Raw genomic sequence first — 18,460 nt, forward strand, 5'->3', positions numbered from 1 at the left:
TAGAACTATGTATTAAAAAAAAATAAAAGAACTTCTGGGGGAACCACCATCCCTGACCTCAAACTCTACTACAGAGCAATAGTGATTAAAAACCAAAACTGTATAGTATTGGTACAGAGACAGGCAGATAGACCAATGGAGTAGAACTGAAGACTCAGAAATGAACCCACACACCTATGGTCACTTGATCTTTGATAAAGGTGCCAAAACCATTCAGTGGGGAAAAAAAGACAGCATTTTCAAAAAATGGCACTGGCTCAACTGGTGGTCAGCATGTAGAAGAATGCAAATTGATCCATTATTCTCACTTGTACAAAGCTCAAGTCCAAGTAGAACAAGGACCTCCACATAAAATCAGATACAATGAATCTAATAGAAGAGAAAATAGAAAAGCACCTCAAACACATTGACCCAGGGGAAATTTTCCTGAACAGAACACCAATGGATTATGTTCTAAGATCAAGAATTGACAAATGGGACCTCATAACATTGAAAAGTTTCTGTAGGGTGAAGGGTACTATCAATAGGACAAAACAGCAACCCACAGATTGGGAAAAGATATTTACCAACCCTACATCCAATGGAGGGCTAACATCCAAAATATATAAAGAACTCAAGAAGTTAGACTCCAGAGAACGAAATAAAACTATTAAAAAATAAGGTACAGAACTAAACAGAGAATTCTCAACTGAGGAATCTCGAATGCCTGAGAAGCATTTAAAGAAATGTTCAACATTCTTAGTCATCAGGGAAATGCAAATCAAAATGACCCTGAGATTCCACCTTACACCAGTAAGAATGGCTAAGAACAAAAACTCAGGTAAAAGCAGATGCTAGTAAGGATGTGGAGAAAGAGGAACTCTCTTTCATTGCTGGTGGGACTGCAAGCTGGTACAACCACTCTGGAAATCAGTCTGGTGATTCCTGAGAAAACTACACATTGTACTGCCTGAGGACCAATCAATACCACTCCTGGGCATATATATACCCAGAAGATGCTCCAACATATAACAGGGATATGTGCTCCACTATGTTCATAGCAGCCTTATTTATAATAGCCAGAAGCTAGAAATAACCCAGATGTCCTTCAATAGAGGAATGGATACAGAAAATATGTTACATTTACACAATGGAGTACTACTCAGCTATTAAAAATGATGAATTTATAAAATTCTTAGGCAAATGGATAGAACTAGAAAATATCACCCTAAGTGAGGTAACCCAGTCACACACACACACACAAAATGGTATGTATTCACTGATAATTGGATATTAGCCAAAAAGAAGCTTGGAATACCCAAAATACAACTCACAGACCATATGAACCCCAAGAAGAAAGAAGACCACACCAAAATGTGGATGCTACAGTCCTACTCAGGAGGGGGAGAAAATAATCTCAAGACATAGAAGGAGAGAGGGGTCTGGAAGTGATAGAGAAGGGGAAGGAAAAAGGGGGCAATTCAGATATGGGAGATGGGGGAGAAGTACAGAGGATCAGGAATGTGAAAGGAGGAGAGTAGCAGTGGGGGAAAGGGAACTGTCAGTAGCCACTAGAAAGTCCCAGATGCCAGGGACCCAAGAGGTTCCCAAGACTCAACAGGGAGGACATACGCAACAAAGGGGAGAGGGGACCTGTAGAGACCATATCCAGTGGATAGGCATGACCCCAGGTTGAGAAATGGGGCCACACATTCATCTCAGAAACAATCCAAATTTTTTCCTGTCAAAAGGAAACACAGAGACAAAGAGTGGAGCCGAGACTGAAGGAAAGACCATCCAGAGACTGCCCCATCTAGGGATCTATCCCTTCCACAGACTTCAAACTCAGACACTATTGCTGATGCCAATAAGCACTTGCTGACAGAAGCATGGTATAGCTGTCCCCTGAGAGACTCTCCCAGCACCCGACCAATACAAATGCAGATTCTCTCAGCCAAACATCAGACTGAACTTGGGAGCCCCAATAGAGAAGTTAGGGCAAGGACTAAAGGAGCTGAAGGGTTTTGCAACCCCATAGAAAGAGCAACAATATCAACACACCAATCCCCCCAAAACTCCCAGGGACTAATTCATCAACCAAAGAGTACATATGGGGGCAATCTGTGCCTCCAGCTTTATATTTAGCAGAGGACTGCCATATTGAGAATCACTAGGAGGGGAGCCCCTTTGTCCTGTGGAGGCTCGATGACCCAGGGTAGGGGAATGCTAAGGCACTGAGGCAGGAGTGATTGGACAGGTGGAGAAGCACCCACATAGAGGCAGGGGAGAGGTTTGTGGAGGGGAAACTGGGAAGGGGAATAACATTTGAAATGTCAATAAATAAAATAACTGATAAAAATGGAAATAAAAGAAATTTAAAAACTAAAAAAAAAATTCTTCCTTAGTGTCTTGGACATAAAGTAATTATCAGTTATGACAGTTAGATGCTTGTATCCTAAAAGGAGTTTTCAAAACCCTAACTACATCCATGTTCCAAAAGATAATAGTCTAACTCTTGAAAGTGAAAAATTGGAAATTAAGTAATCTCAAAATAGAATTCAAGGAACAGAAAAATATGATGGTTCCAAGCAGGATTTCATGTGAAGCTTTGCTAACTTCCCAGTGTTAATAACTGTAGATCATATAGGAACCATTTTTATATCTTTTACTGGAGACCTTAGCTCTACAAAGATGTAATAAGTAAGTGAAATTGAATGTGAAGTTATGAGCAAGGAGAAGTGAGAAAATGAAAAATGATACTCACTGTATTAGTCAGTTTCTTATCACCACGAAATGATTTGCATCCTGCCAGACAAGGTGAAATGTAAGTCACTCCATTTTCCCCACAGACAGGTTCCCATTGATTTTTATCACAAATGCAGTCCGAGTTGCAATAAGAAAGTGGTACATCTATGTGAGAGTCCACTGGGTTCATTCTGGAGATATATGGTAGATAGACATATGTCAGAGAGAGATGTTGGGAGAAGGGAGAATGGATGGAAGGGAAGTGAAATGAAGGGAAGGGAATAGAAGGGAAGGAAACAGAAGGAAAGGAAAGAGAAAAGAAGAAAAAAAGGATCATGGGAAAAAGCTGATTAGAGATACGTGCATGTTACTGGTGTAAGAACCTCGTTAAATTTCTAGCTATGCTTAGGAGATGATAAGGGGTCTGCATAGCCTTAGGAAGCTGACGTGCCAGGAATACTTCTTCTTATTATAGGAAAGAACAGGTGCATTACATCTGTGGTATCAGGATGTCTAATACAATGGAGAGTAGCAGGGTCAGTTCACCAAGAATGAAGATCAAGTTTGGAGTGAGGATCTGGTCTCTTATATAGGTTTTTGTTTACATGAATGCCAGATAAAGCTTGTTCAGCCATAACTGTGAAATTTGACTACATATACACTCACAACCTAGCCAAGATTGCAGTGGTTGAAGACTAAGAGTTTTGGAATCTGAAACTTCAATTTTAAGTCTTGAGAGTCAGTGAGGTAATGTCTGGGTCTTGCTGGTGATAAAAACTGTATGTCTGTCCAGGGGGTACAAAGGTATCCATGACCAATCTCCCATTGCACATTGTCCATTGCACATTTTGAATACTCTAAAAATGACATGATCATCAGTACCCAATTTTTCTTTAAATGAGGAATAAAGGCTGCTCTTGGGAGATCTTAAACAGTGATTGTTTGGAAAATGTATAAATCATGATCCTTACTAACTGAACAATTTAGTGGAAACTGTTTTCAGCCTACTGTTCTCTCACATAGGATTCTGAATGGAGTGAACACATGATTCTGCTGATAAAATAATATAATATATAAATAAATATAATATAATATATGTATATATATAATACAAACCCATCATAGGTCAAGGTTAGGCCAGCAAATGCCTTGTTTTCACAGATTAGAAGAAAATATAACAGCTGGAACACATAGGCTATTGATGTGGTGAAAAACAGAAACTTAATGATTCCAAGCAGGGTTAATCTTAATCTTTTAATGATATATCCTCCTAAAAACATTCCACTTGCCATAGTGGGTAATGTTATAACTCCTGGAAATAAAAGAAAGACATTGTAATTAGTTAAGAAAGACTTCTCTGCTGTCTTTACATATGAAATACAGCGTGTCTATATAAACCCTTCAGTTCTGTTGCTTCTAAACTAGAAATGAATGGCCAGCATGGGAATGGAAAACCATGCTCTATGTGGAAATGACAAAAAATAATGTCTTTTGCCAAAAAGAGATGTCAAACATTGCCTTTGAATAGATAGATTTTATGAGGGACACCTGACCCCAGAAAATAATGACAATGTACCCAGCCTTCACAGTCTAAAACCTTTTTTTATGTTTGAGATTATTTCCTTTTAATTTACATGTGCGTGTGTGCGTGGGTGGGGTGTGTATGGGGTCGGCTGTCCAGGAGACGTCCTCTGAAGTGCACCGCTCTGTTCCAAAGGGAACTCTAATCGACCAAACCTCAAATATCCAGAAAAGGCCTCAACCTTGATGATAGGAAGAGTTCTGGTGATTGGATAAAAACCTATATTCTTTAGAAACTTTCCGTTCTTCTCTACCGAAGAAGTCATTTCCCTTATCACTGACAGAAAGAACAAATGATAACTAGTGATGCCTATTAGCATACCAGAGGTCATGCTGGCCTCGAAGGCTCCTTCTGCACTACAGGTACCTGTTATACATTGCCAAGATCATGCTTGTCTTAGCCTTTCTCATCTCCCCATAAACTTCGCCCCCCAGTCCTGCTCCCCTGCTGTCCTCCCCTTCAGGTCCCCATTCCCCTTATCACCCTGCTATTCTGATATATTCTCACCCAACCGCTCTGCCTCCTTCCTTTTCTTCCTCCTCCTCCTCCTCCTCCTCTTCTTCCTCCCCCTTCTCCTCCTCCTCCCCCTTCTCCTCCTCCTCTTCCTTCTCCTCCTCCTCCTCCTTCTTCTTCCTCTTCTCTTCTTTTTATGCTGGATCTCATTTCACTCACTGTGTTTTCTCTATTCTTTATCCCCTGGAAATCTTACCTCTCTCAAAGATAGCCCTGGCCAGGTCCTGCTAGCCATATTGAGTCTGCTTCTTTCTCTTTCTGCTCTTAACCCTTCCACATATCACTGGTCATTCAGTCACTAATATCTACAACAAAAATCCTTCCCTTAACCAAACCATGAAGCAGTCATGTCCTCTGTTTGCTCATCATCTGTGAAGCAAACTTCGAATCACTCTGTCTTACCTAACAGAAAGTTGGCCTGCGATGCTGTCTGGCCAAACTGCTGCTCTATAAACTTGAACACGTAAGTAAAGGATCCAATGAAGGTGCTTATTTGTAGCAACGTCAGTATCAAGAATATAACATATAGGTCATTGGTAAGGATGCTTTTCAGAGACCATAGAAAACCTTGAAATAATAAGAGTGAAGAAAACATTGTAATACAACTTAAACATTTCTTACATCCCAATCTTCTACTTATTATAGAATACATAGAATAAACAGAGTGCACTCTGGAATCTTGCTATAAACAGATTCATGAATACTTTTATTCAATCATTTCCATAATCAGATTATGTATTTGGTCATTTGGAGTCATAACTATTTTTTTTTTGTCTTTTCTGTGTTCTTACTTTCTTTGTTCAGTGGATACTTGGCAGTTCTTCACAATCTTAGTTTTTCATACCTTTCAATCTATTTACCCGTTCATTCAGCAAATACTTGGTTTTGAATCAGATACCAGGAAATATGGTGAAACATAAAATATGAATTCTGTATGTGCTATTTCCTATTATTAGCATTTAATAATGTGATTCTTATGCTAATCAAGCAGTTTGTTAAGCAAAATTTTATGTAATTGATGACCACAGGGTGAAGAACACTGATGTTCAAAAATCATAAGCATGAATCTAATGTGAGGATTCCAACACTTTGTTTCTTAGAATGAAGCATTTCTAGAAAACACTGCCTGGGCAAATATGTCAGCACTTAAGTCATCTGCCTAAAACATTGCTCCAGCAAATACAACTGAATTGAGTTACCTGCCTAAAATACTGCCCCAGCAAATACTCTGGCATTAAAGGAGCCTGCCTAAAACACTGCCTCACTATACCTGGCAGCACTGAAGCTATCTGCTTCAGGATAAAACACTAACAAGCAGATTATAATAATGAGTCCCAGGTCAAATTAACACAAGAACACTAATAAATTAATTTCTGCATTCCAAGGGCTGGGGCTTGAGCCATGTAGCACTACCTGACTGGAAATTTCTTGATATAAACAACAACAAAAATTTCTTGTCTGTATGTATCTGTATGTATTTCATGTATGTGGTTGCCCTTGAAGGTCAGAAAGGAGAATTGAATCATCCAGACCAAGAGTTACAGACAGTTATGAACCACCATGTGTGTATGTGTGTGTGGGGGGGGACGAGGTAAGTTGGGTCCACTGCGAGAGCACCAAGTGCTCTTATAATCACTGAGCTATGTGTCCAGCACCCTGATATACTCTTTGTAATGTCTATGGTAAGTTTCAAAACCTTGGTGCTCTAGAACCCTTGTCTATTATGCCAAATGCTATGGGTTAAATCCTCATACCAGGAATAAAAACAAAACAATACTGTGGTTTCTTGTCTCTAACAACTTATTCTTGTGGAACCAATCAAACCCTGTTATTAGGTACTGCCCAGTTTCCACGGTAAAAAAAAAGTGATAAATAATCTTCTTGTGGCTAATATCAATGTACTGATCTTGTTAAAACTGAACTATCCTCAATTATAAACCAAACAACATAGTTAGCTCCAGCATTGAAATGTTCATGGGTTGGGGCGATGGAGTGAAAAACATAATCAAATGAAGAACTGAAAGAAAGGAAAAGAGGGTGTTCCTTTCCCCACCAGCACCTGGGTAGCTTGGGCAAGGATTCGGCTGACACCCACAAGCTACCCACAAGAACCTCCACGGGATTTTAAGACCTCTGGTGAGTGGAACACAGCTGCTGCTCCAATCCAATCGCATGGGACCTGAGACTGCATCAATTAGGGAAGCAGAAAACCCGGACTGATCAGGGGCACAAGTCCCTTCCAATCCATGCCAGCACAGGGGTAACTTAGGCATGGAGTTTGTGGACATCCTTAATGTATACACAGGACCCTCCACAGGATCTTAAGACCTCTGTGAGTGGATCACAACTGCTGCCAGGAGGCAGGTTCGAACACCAGATATCAGGGCACATTCCCTGCAAGAGAAGAGCCTACCTGCAGAGAGTACTCTGAACACTGAAACTCAGGAAAGAGCTAGTCTCCCAGATCTGCTAATAGAGGCTAACATAAACACCTGAGGGACAAGATCTAACCAGAGACAACTACAACAACTAACTCCAGAGATTAACAGATGTCGAAAGGCAAACTTAATAATCTTACTAACAGAAACCAAGACCACTCACCATCATCAGAACGCAGCACTTCAACCCCACCCAGTCCTGGGCACCCCAACACACCCAAAACACTAGACCCAGATTTAAAAGCATATCTCATGATGATGGTAGAGGACATCAAGAAGGACTTTAATAATTCACTTAAAGAAATACAGGAGAACACTGCTAAACAGGTAAAAGACCTTAAAGAGGAAGCACAAAAATCCCATAAAGTATTGCAAGAAAGCACGACCAAACAGGTGATGGGATTGAATAAAACCATCCAAGACCTAAAAACGGAAGTAGACACAATAAAGAAAACCCAAAGAGAGGCAATGCTGGAAGTAGAAAACCTAGGAAAGAAATCTGGAACCATAGATGCAAGCATCAGCAACAGAATAAAAGAGATGGAAGAGAGAATCTCAGGTGCAGAAGATTCCATAGAGAACATTGGCACAACAATCAAAGAAAATACAAAATGCAAAAAGATCCTAACTCAAAACATCCAGGAAATCTAGGACACAATGAGAAGACCAAACCTATGGATAATAAGAGTAGATGAGAATGAAGATTTTCAACTTAAAGGGCCAGCAAATATCTTCAACAAAATTATAGAAGAAAACTTCCCAAACCTAAAGACAGAGATGCCCATGGACATACAAGAAGCCTACAGAACTCCAAATAGACTAGACCAGAAAAGAAATTCCTCCCGACATATAATAATCAGAACACCAAATGCACTAAATAAAGATAGAATATTAAAAGCAGTAAGGGAAAAAGGTCAAGTAACATATAAAGGCAGGCCTATCAGAATTACACCAGACTTTCCACCAGAGACTATGAAAGCCAGAAGATCCTGGACAGATGTTATACAGACACTAAGAGAACACAAATGCCAGCCCAGGCTACTATACCTAGCAAAACTCTCAATTACCAAAGATGGAGAAACCAAACTTTTCCATGACAAAACCAAATTCACACATTATCTCTCCACGAATCCAGCCCTTCAAAGGATAATAACAGAAAAAAAAACAATACAAAGACAGAAACCACGCCATAAAAAAGCAAGAAAGTAATCCCTCAACAAACCAAAAAGAAGACAGTCACAAAAACAGAATGCCAACTCTAACAACAACAACAACAAAAAAAGGAAGCAACAATTACTTTTCCTTAATATCTCTTACTATCAATGGACTCAATTCCCCAATAAAAATAGACTAACAAACTGGCGAAACAAACAGGACCCAACATTCTGCTGCTTACAGGAAACTCATCTCAGGGAAAAAGGCAGACACTACCTCAGAGTGAAAGGCTGGAAAACAATTTTCAAAGCAAATGATCTCAAGAAACAAGCTGGAGTAGCCATTCTAATATCTAATAAAATCGACTTCCAACCCAAAGTTATGAAAAAAGACAAGGAGGGACACTTCATACTCATCAAAGGTAAAATCCTCCAAGAGGAACTCTCAATTCTGAATATCTATGCTCCAAATGAAAGCGTAGCCACATTCATTAAAGACACTTCAGTAAAACTCAAAGCACACATTGCCTTTCACACAATAATAGTGGGAGACTTCAAAACACCACTTTCATCAATGGACAGATCATGGAAACAGAAACTAAACAGGGACACAGTGAAACTAACAGAAGTGATGAAACAAATGAATTTAACAGATATCTACAGAACATTTTATCCTAAAACAAAAGGATATACTTTCTTCTCATCACCTCATGGTACCTTTTCCAAAATTGACCATATAATTGGTCACAAAACAGGCCTCAACAGATACAAAAATGTTGAAATCATCCCATGCATCCTATCAGACCACAATGGACTAAGGCTGATCTTCAATAACAACATAAATAATGGAAAGCCAACATTCAAATGGAAAATGAACAACACTCTTCTCAATGATACCTTGGTAAAGAAAGTAATAAAGAAGAAATTAAAGACTTTTTAGAGTTTAATGAAAATTAAGCCACAACATCCCCAAACTTATGGGACACTATGAAAGCATTTCTAAGAGGGAAGGAAACTCATAGCTCTGAGTGCCTCCAAAAAGAAACTAGAGAGAGCACACACGAGCAGCTTAACAGCATACCTAAAAGCTCTAGAAAAAAGGAAGCAAATTCACCCAAGAGAAGTAGATGGCAAGAAATAATCAAATTCAGGGGTGAAATCAACCAAGTGGAAATAAGAAGATCTATTCAAAGAATCAACCAAATGAGGAGCTGGTTCTTTGAGAAAATCAACAAGATAGATAAACCCTTAGCCAGACTCACTAGAGGACACAGGGACAGAATCCTAATTAACAAAACAAGAAATGAAAAGGGAGACATAACAACAAACCCTGAAGGAAAACAAAACACCATCAGATCCTTCTACAAAAGGCTATACTCAAAAAAACAAGAAAACCTGAACGAAATGGACAAATTTCTAGACAGATAACAAGTACCAAAGTTAAACAAAGATCAAGTTAACAATCTACACAGTCCCATATCCCCTAAAGAAATAGAAGCAGTCATTATTGGTCTCCGAACCAAAAAAAGCCCAGGACCAGATGGGTTTAGTACAGAGTTCTATCAGACCTTCAAAGAAGATCTAATTCCAGTTCTGCACAAACTATTCCACAAAATAGAAGAAGGTACTCTACCCAACTCATTCTATGAAGCCACAATTACTCTGATACCAAAACCACAGAAAGATCCTTCAAAGATAGAGAACTTCAGACCAATTTCCCTTTTGAATATTGATGCAAAAATACTCAATAAAATTCTCACTATCCGAATCCAAGAACACATTAAAACAGTCATCCATCCTGACCAAGTTGGTTTTATTCCAGGGATGCAGGGATGGTTTAATATATGGAAATCCATCAACGTATCCATTATATAAACAAACTCAAAGACAAAAACCACATGATCATCTCGTTAGATGCGGAGAAAGCATTTGACAAAATCCAACACCCATTCATGATAAACGTCTTGGAAAGATCAGAAATTCAAGGCCCATACATAAACATGATAAAAGCAATCTACAGCAAACCAGTAGCCAACATCAAAGTAAATGGTGAGAAGCTGGAAGCAATCCCACTAAAATCAGGGAGTAGACAAGGCTGCCCACTTTCTCCCTACCTATTCAACATTGTACTAGCCTAGCCAGAGCAATTCAACAACAAAAGGAGATCAAGGGGATACAAATTGGAAAAGAAGAAGTCAAAATGTCACTTTTTGCAGATGTTATGATAGTATATATAAGGGATCCTCAAAATTCTACCAGAGAACTCCCAAACCTGATAAACAGCTTCGGTGAAGTGGCTGGATATAAAATTATATCAAAAAAGTAAATGGCCTTTCTCTACACAAAGAATAAACATGCTGAGAAAGAAATTAGGGAAACAACACCCTTCTCAATAGTCACAAATAATATAAAATACCTTGGAGTGACTCTAACTAAGGAAGTGAAAGATCTTTATGATAGGAACTTCAAGTCTCTGAAGAAAGAAATTAAAGAAGATCTCAGAAGATGGAAAGATCTCCCATGCTCATGGATTGTCAGGATCAACATTGTAAAAATGGCTATCTTGCCAAAAGCAGTCTACAGATTCAATGCAATCCCCATCAAAATTCCAACTCAATTCTTCAACGAATTAGAAAGAAAAATTGGCAAATTCATCTGGAATAACAAAAAACCTAGGATAGCAAAAACTCTTCTCAAGGATAAAAGAACCTCTGGTGGAATCACCATGCCAGACCTAAAGCTTTACTACAGAGCAATTGTGATAAAAACGGCATGGTACTGGATTAGTGACAGAAAGTAGACCAATGGAATAGAATTGAAGACCCAGAAATGAACCCACACACCTATGGTCACTTGATCTTCGACAAGGGAGCTAAAACCATCCAGTGGAAAAAAAGACAGCATTTTCAACAAATGATGCTGGAACAACTGGCGGTTATCATGTAGAAGATTGCGAATTGATCCATTCCTACCTCCTTGTACTAAGGTCAAATCTAAGTGGATCAAGGAGCTCCACATAAAACCAGAGACACTGAAACTTATAGAGGAGAAAGTGGGGGAAAGCCTCGAAGATATTGGCACAGGGGAAAATTTTCCTGAATAGAACAGCAATGGCTTGTGCTGTAAGATCGAGAATTGACAAATGGGACCTCATGAAATTGCAAAGCTTCTGTAAGACAAAAGACACCGTCAATAAGACAAAAAGACCACCAACAGATTGGGAAAGGATCTTTACCTATCCTAAATCAGATAGAGGACTAATATCCAATATATATAAAGAACTCAAGAAGGTGGACTCCAGAAGATCAAATAACCCCATTAAAAATGGGGCTCAGAGCTAAACAAAGAATTCTCACCTGAGGAATACCGAATGGCTGAGAAGCACCTGAAAAAATTTTCAGCATCCTTAATCATCAGGGAAATGCAAATCAAAACAACCATGAGATTCCATCTCAAACCAGTCAGAATGCCTAAGATAAAAAATTCAGGTGTCAAATGCTGTCGAGGATGTGGAGAAAGAGGAACATTCCTCCACTGTTGTTGGGATTGCAAGCTAGTACAACCACTCTGGAAATCAGTCTGGCCGTTTCTCAGAAAATTGGACATGGTACTACAGAGGATCCCGCAATACCTCTCCTGGGCATAAATCCAGAAGATGTCCCAACTAGTAAGAAAGAAACATGCTCCACTATGTTCATATCAGCCTCATTTATAATAGCCAGAAGCTGGAAAGAACCCAGATGCCCCTCAACAGAGGAGTGGATACAGAAAATGTGGTACATTTACACAATGGAGTACTACTCAGCTATTAAAAAGAATGAATTTATGAAATTCCTAGGCAAATGGTTGGACTTGGAGGGCATTATCCTGAGTGAGGTAACCCAATCACAAAAGAACTCAAATGATATGTACTCACTGATAAGTGGATATTATCCCAGAAACTTAGAATACCCAAGATATAAGTTACAATTTGCAAAACACATGAAACTCAAGAAGAACAAAGACCAAAGTGTGGACATTTTGCCCCTTCTTAGAATTGAGAATAAAACACCCATGGAAGGAGTTACAGAGACAAAGTTTGGAGCTGAGACAAAAGGATGGACCATCTAGAGACTGCCATATCCGGGGATCCATCCCATAATCAGCCTCCAAACGCTGACACCATTGCACACACTAGCAAGATTTTGCTGATAGGACCCTGATATAGCTGTCTCTAGTGAGACTATGCCGGGGCCTAGCAAACACATAAGTGGATGCTCACAGTCAACTATTGGATGGATCACAGGGTTCCCAATGGAGGAGCTAGAAAAAAATACCCAAGGAGCTAAAGGGATCTGCAACCCTATAGGTAGAACAACATTATGAACTAACCAGTACCCCAGAGCTCTTGACTCTAGCTGCATATGTATCAAAAGATGGCCTAGTCGGCCATCACTGGAAAGAGAGGCCCATTAGACATGCAAACTTTATATGCCCCAGTACAGGGGAATGCCAGGGTCAAGAAGTGGGTGTGGGTGGGTAGGGGAGTGTGGGGGGAGGGTATGGGGGACTTTTGGGATAGCATTGGAAATGTAAATGAGAAAAATACCTATTTAAAAAAAAAGAATGAAAGGAAAAGAGGAATGTCTTGGGCCACATCTGAGAACTTGTCCTTTGATTTCAAAGTAAACCTAAAATGGTTGTCAAGGGGGTATTTTTTTGTTGCAGTTACTTTTGGTGTTGTTGTGACAAAAATATCTTGACCAAAGCAACTCAGGAAATGCAGGGTGTATTGTGACTCTCAGGGTAAGGGTACACAGTATCCCTATAGGGAAGTCATGGTAATGGCTGAGGTAGATGGTCCACCGTCAGGAAGCAGAAAGAGATGAGTAGTCAACTTGTTCTCTCCTCTTTATTCAGTTTAAAATCTCCCGCAGATTGAATGGTTTTCCCCAAATTGACTTGGGATCTTCCCATTTATGTGAACCTAATCTTGACGACTCCTCACATACATGTCCAAAGGCTTGCCTTCTGGGTGATCCTGGAGTCTATTAAATTAGCAATAAACACAAGCCATCACAAAATATTCCACCGATTTAGGTTTTGGTGGTAATGTTTTAATACAGGTCTTACCTTGATCTCATAGCCCAGACTAGCCTTGAACTCATGGTCCCCAGAACCATTATAACTGTCATTAATTTGGTTTTTGCTATTTCATCAATTCATTCGGATGCTCCATTCCCATTTTAAATTAAAATCACAGGTTAGAATCCAAATAAATGACTTTCATTATAGCATTGCCCTCAGTATGTTTTAATATACTCATTCTCAGTAGCTCCCTTCTACCCTGCCCTCCACTTCTCTCTGCGGTCTGAAAATTATTGTCAAAGCCTCACTGACTACTCAACTAGTTTTCTGTACTTGTTGCTGAATCATGTTGTTGACCATGGCTTCTCTGTGGAACTGCATTGGCCCTCAGAACTTGTATTTGAAAGTAACAATACTGCCAAATAGGACAGAATGCTGCTTAAATTATGGCTACCAACTACTTTGACTACTATGATGTTTTCAGCTCACTTTTGAGTATTTTAGCAAGTAATTATTTTTTTCAATACAATTACCAGAAAAAATATCTTACCCTAAATATCTAGAGAGAAACCTTTCTGGGAATTTTATCCAGGGAATTTTATCCACCTAAGAATAAGCAAGTTTAAATTGAGTATATTATCTATGCTTATCAGTACCAAGGAACTCACTGAAATTAATCCTAGTTTCTTGGAAGAAGACAAGTGCCACATCACCAGGGGTAGGTATCATTTGTAAAATGAATGAATGAATGAATGAATCATTTAAACTCTTAAAACTGTCACTTAAAACTCTTAAAATACTTCATTTTGAAATAAGGAGGCTGTGAACATATAACTAATATGTGAAAACCCCTGTAATTTGATCCCTAACACCACTAGAAATTAAAATATTTGAAAGAAATATATACCTTCTTTTTTACAATAAATAAAACTTTATATGTTTTGCTCCTTTTATTATTTTGTGTGTGAATGTGTTATGTATGAGTGCACATGAGAAGTGTGTGTGTGTGTGTGTGTGTGTGTGTGTACACTGTCACAGAGTTGAGCATGACAGTTGTCTGCTCATTGCTCATAGAGTCCAGAGGAGGAAAATGAGTGACTCTTCTTCTCTATCACTCCCCACCTTATTCCTTTGTGGCAAAATCTTTCACTGATCTAGAATGATCCTAGATGACCTAGGATGATGACCTAGGAGCACAAGAAATTCACTTCTAGCCACACTTATGTCTGACTTATGGAGATTCACCAAGGCTGTATATTCTGTAATATACAAGTCTCAAAACAAAATTTTAGTATCATCAAGATATATTATTTGTTGGTTGGTTGGTTGGTTGGTTGGTTGGTTGGTTGGTTGGTTGATTTGATTCTCTGGAATGTAGTTCTCTGGAGATCTACCTCTATCAAATCTGATCCATATTACTCTGGAAAGTATATAGACACTAAACACCTTTTCTAAAAACACAAAGACAAAACCTTTCTCCCAAAATAGTATATTCTTGAGCCAGTAACCAGAAAAAACTTTTAAACCTCTCTCCTAGAGGAATAATATAATCACAGAATTCAAAATCACACCCATTTTGAGAATTAAAACAATCTAAAACAAATGAAATCATCTAAAATATTATATGTGCCTATACTTAGGCCTTGTCTATCTTGCCAAGCAGGATTTTAAAAAAATCAAAAAATTAAGATTCTCATGGAGCCCACATTAGACAGAATTTGAGTATTTTGTGAGGCATATAGAGCAATCTTACACCATTTTACTGTTCAGCTCTCTAGCTAGAGCAGCCATCTTGTTATACCATTTATCTGTTCGGCTCTCTGCCTGGAGACACAGACATATTTTATTAATATCTGTATAATATCTATCTGTTGATTTCTCTACCTGGAGCCATAGGCATTAATAATTAATGCCTGATCAAAGCAGGCAATGATTGTCACTGCATTCTCTACTCTGGAGTCAGTGACTAATTTTCCCTATTCTAGTTTCTAGCAGTGGGCAAGATTCCCATGTGATTCGGACAGAATCTGTGTATAAATCTATCCTAAAAGCAAATAATTCCAATTTTAAATTCACAGTTCAATCCATCTCTCCCTTAAGAAGTAGGCAACTTCACTTTTTTCTCTCTCCTGACTCAAGAGCAGCCTGCAACTTCTCACAGCCTGGGGATCTCAGAGCTGCATTCTTTGTTTCAATTCTTGAAATAAAGTGAGTGTCTCAGCACTCATCAAAATAAAAAATAAATAAAACTCTAACTCTCAGGCTAATAATCTTAACTATCTAGTGGATTCTTGGCCAACACATTGGTTCACCACTTATTGCAGGAAATATTAAAAAAAGAATTCACCAACTCTCTGGCAGGACTGGACTGGCAGGCTTCCCTCACTCTTGCTACCTGCAACTCCCTTGCTAGCCCCCACAGCCCATCTCCCTGTCAGCCACAACACCCATCAATTCAGTAGAATCAAAACTCTAGAAGGTTATAATTAACCAAACAGATTTATGTATCAATTAATTCTCAATTCGCAAGGTGCCAATACAATAATTTCAGAACCAATTGATAACAATAAAAGCTGCCCACCTAGCTTAGACAAATATCAAAATTATTCTGTCATTTAATATCATAACTACCTGTGGCTAATTAAAGCCACACTGGTTCTTCCTCCTGTTCCTTCCGCTTCCATATTGGCCTCCCTCCGTCACCCTGAGACTCTCTGTTCCTGCAACTCTTAACTCTGCCTCCATTTTCACTGTCCAATCACAGACCTCCTGCTGCCCTAATATTTAGTGTGATTTGGACAGGAAAAATCCTGTTCCATTGCACTTTGTGTGGATGCTGGTGATTCTGTCTCAGGTCTTTGTGCTAACATAGAAACTGTTTCTTAGTACTGAGCCACCTCTCTAGCTTTGTTTTCTCCATACTTAAAGCCACAAATCTAATCCTATTATTTGCACATAATCATTGAACATGGTAGTTGGAAAGAGAACGGCTTCTTGTAGGCTCATGTTTGAATACTTATCTTATAGTTGGTGATCTGATTGAAAGAGGTGTCTCTGAGTGTGGACTTTCAGGTTTCCAAAACCCAACATATTCTCAATTAACAATTCTCTCCGCCAAACCCCCTACCCCTACCTTTCACTTTCTCTCTGCCTCGTGCTTGTGGATCAAGGTATGCATTTTCAGCTACTGTCCTCACAATGCCTGACTGCCTGCTGCCATCCTCCTGTCATGATTGTGCATGGCCTCGAACCCTTTCTAAATGTGAGTTGCCAAGTGCAATGCTTTCTCTTATAAGTTGTCTTTGTCGTGGTGTCTCTTCATGGCAGTAGAAAAGTAACTAAGACAGGGAATATCAATTTTAATAGAAAATGTAGAAAGAGTTAAGAAAAGTTTAGTACAGAAGAAAGCCAAATAGGTAAATTGCACATATTGTTTTAAAATATTCTTAGATTTCAGTGGGATTAACATCTGCACATTGACTGTCTATGGAATCCTTACCAGTCAGGTTGGCAGGAGCTTGTTTCTCTTGTGTTGTTGGATTAGTCATGAGATTCTTGTCTTCATCTGTTTTGAGTACATGAAGAGATGCTGAATTTTTCCTTTCCTTCTGTGATCTCTTTGGAATTTTGGGTAGAAAAAAGAAGGGTATAGAACAAATGATGCATAGTAGTCCATTCACAATGAAGCTGAGCCACCAGGCACCAACCCAACGAGCATCCTGAGGAGTTATCCGGACAGTTCCTGGAATGAGTAATTAGAACAGAACTTTCAGAAACCATCCTGAAAGTCATTGTTGGTAAGACTGCTGGCCTCCATATATAAAGAAACAAAACTACATCTCATCAATCCTAAAATGCAATTTTCTTTCGCTAGTAGCTTGTCAAGTAAGAAGTAGGGATGGATCAATCATTTTATGACATCTTGCAATTTCTGTTGTCAGGAAACAGCCATGTATATTATATACAGACTCCATTGCAACCGGAGAGTTGTCAACACTACATATTCAACAAATAATAGGATTAGATTTCTGGCTTTTAGTATGGAGAATACAAGGCTAGGGAAATGGTGCAATGCACAGAAGCAGTTTCCCTATAATCACAAGGACCTGGGGTGGAATCACCAGCATCCATAGAGTAAGGTGTGGTCAGAACTGCCTGAGAATTTCTTGGGTTCCTAGGTCATCAAGATGACTTAAAAACAAAGGCCAGGCATGAGTATATTCACTGTCATCTGAAAATGGTTGTTGGTAACCACTCCTGAAGTCAGGATTACACCAGAGGGAAGGTTAACATTATTTCTAAGAAATGGGAGAGCTCCAGTCTGTCTCTTGCTGAATATACAGCTCTATTGATTGCAGAGAGAGGACGTCCTGAGGAAGGAACAGAGTGAAAGTTTGCATTTAAGAGGATCCCAGAAAAGATGGATTTTCCACCTGAGGAGTTTGTTGCCCTTCTTATTTCAACTGTATTTTCCTCTGCTGTGTGAAGAAGAATGATATATTAATGCCAGCTATGACTACACCCTCCTGTGAATGATGAATAACAGTCAGTTCATAATCATTAAATGATGAGGGAAGTCCTAAAGATATCAAAACCCATGAAAGCTGAATGATGAATTGTTGGGAACCCTGGGAATCCAATGGCTAAAGAGGACACTGTAGCAAGAACAAGGAGAAAAGCCTTGCACTAGATGGTTCACTGGAGTACTCTGCCTAGCACTCAGAGTAACTCGGCCTAACACTCAGAAAAGACAACTCTAGTTCTCCTCAAAATCTTCATAAAGAGACATGACCAGACTCACTGAGCATGGTTAGTATTACGCTGGCAATGACACTAGACACATAACAGTATTTTGATAACAGATATGAGCTAGCCTTTGTTTTGAAATTGTTGAATATAACATTACAGCAAAAATCATCATTCTATAATACCAAAGAGCTGCCTGGAAACAAAATTGTGAAAATTGTCTCACTTTTAGTGCA

The 18,460-nt window shown here is 39.1% G+C and overlaps 1 protein-coding gene across 2 annotated transcripts in view; it reads right to left on the reverse strand.

Annotated features, from left to right (window-relative positions):
* The window catches only part of Slco1b3 (solute carrier organic anion transporter family member 1B3), a 70,191-nt gene that overhangs the window by 15,929 nt on the left and 35,802 nt on the right, over nucleotides 1–18,460 (reverse strand). For both annotated transcript variants that reach the window (XM_021154159.3, XM_021154158.3), the window contains exons 8-11: nucleotides 16,978–17,220; nucleotides 5,222–5,386; nucleotides 3,841–4,036; nucleotides 2,744–2,915 (exon numbers count right to left, since the gene is read on the reverse strand). In XM_021154159.3, the coding sequence (XP_021009818.1) occupies nucleotides 2,744–2,915; nucleotides 3,841–4,036; nucleotides 5,222–5,386; nucleotides 16,978–17,220 (776 nt within the window). The remainder of the gene's footprint in view (nucleotides 1–2,743; nucleotides 2,916–3,840; nucleotides 4,037–5,221; nucleotides 5,387–16,977; nucleotides 17,221–18,460) is intronic.

The sequence above is a fragment of the Mus caroli genome, unplaced genomic scaffold (assembly GCF_978045245.1).
Source record: "Mus caroli unplaced genomic scaffold, Mus_caroli_1 scaffold_7, whole genome shotgun sequence".
Taxonomy (NCBI): Eukaryota; Metazoa; Chordata; class Mammalia; order Rodentia; family Muridae; genus Mus; species Mus caroli.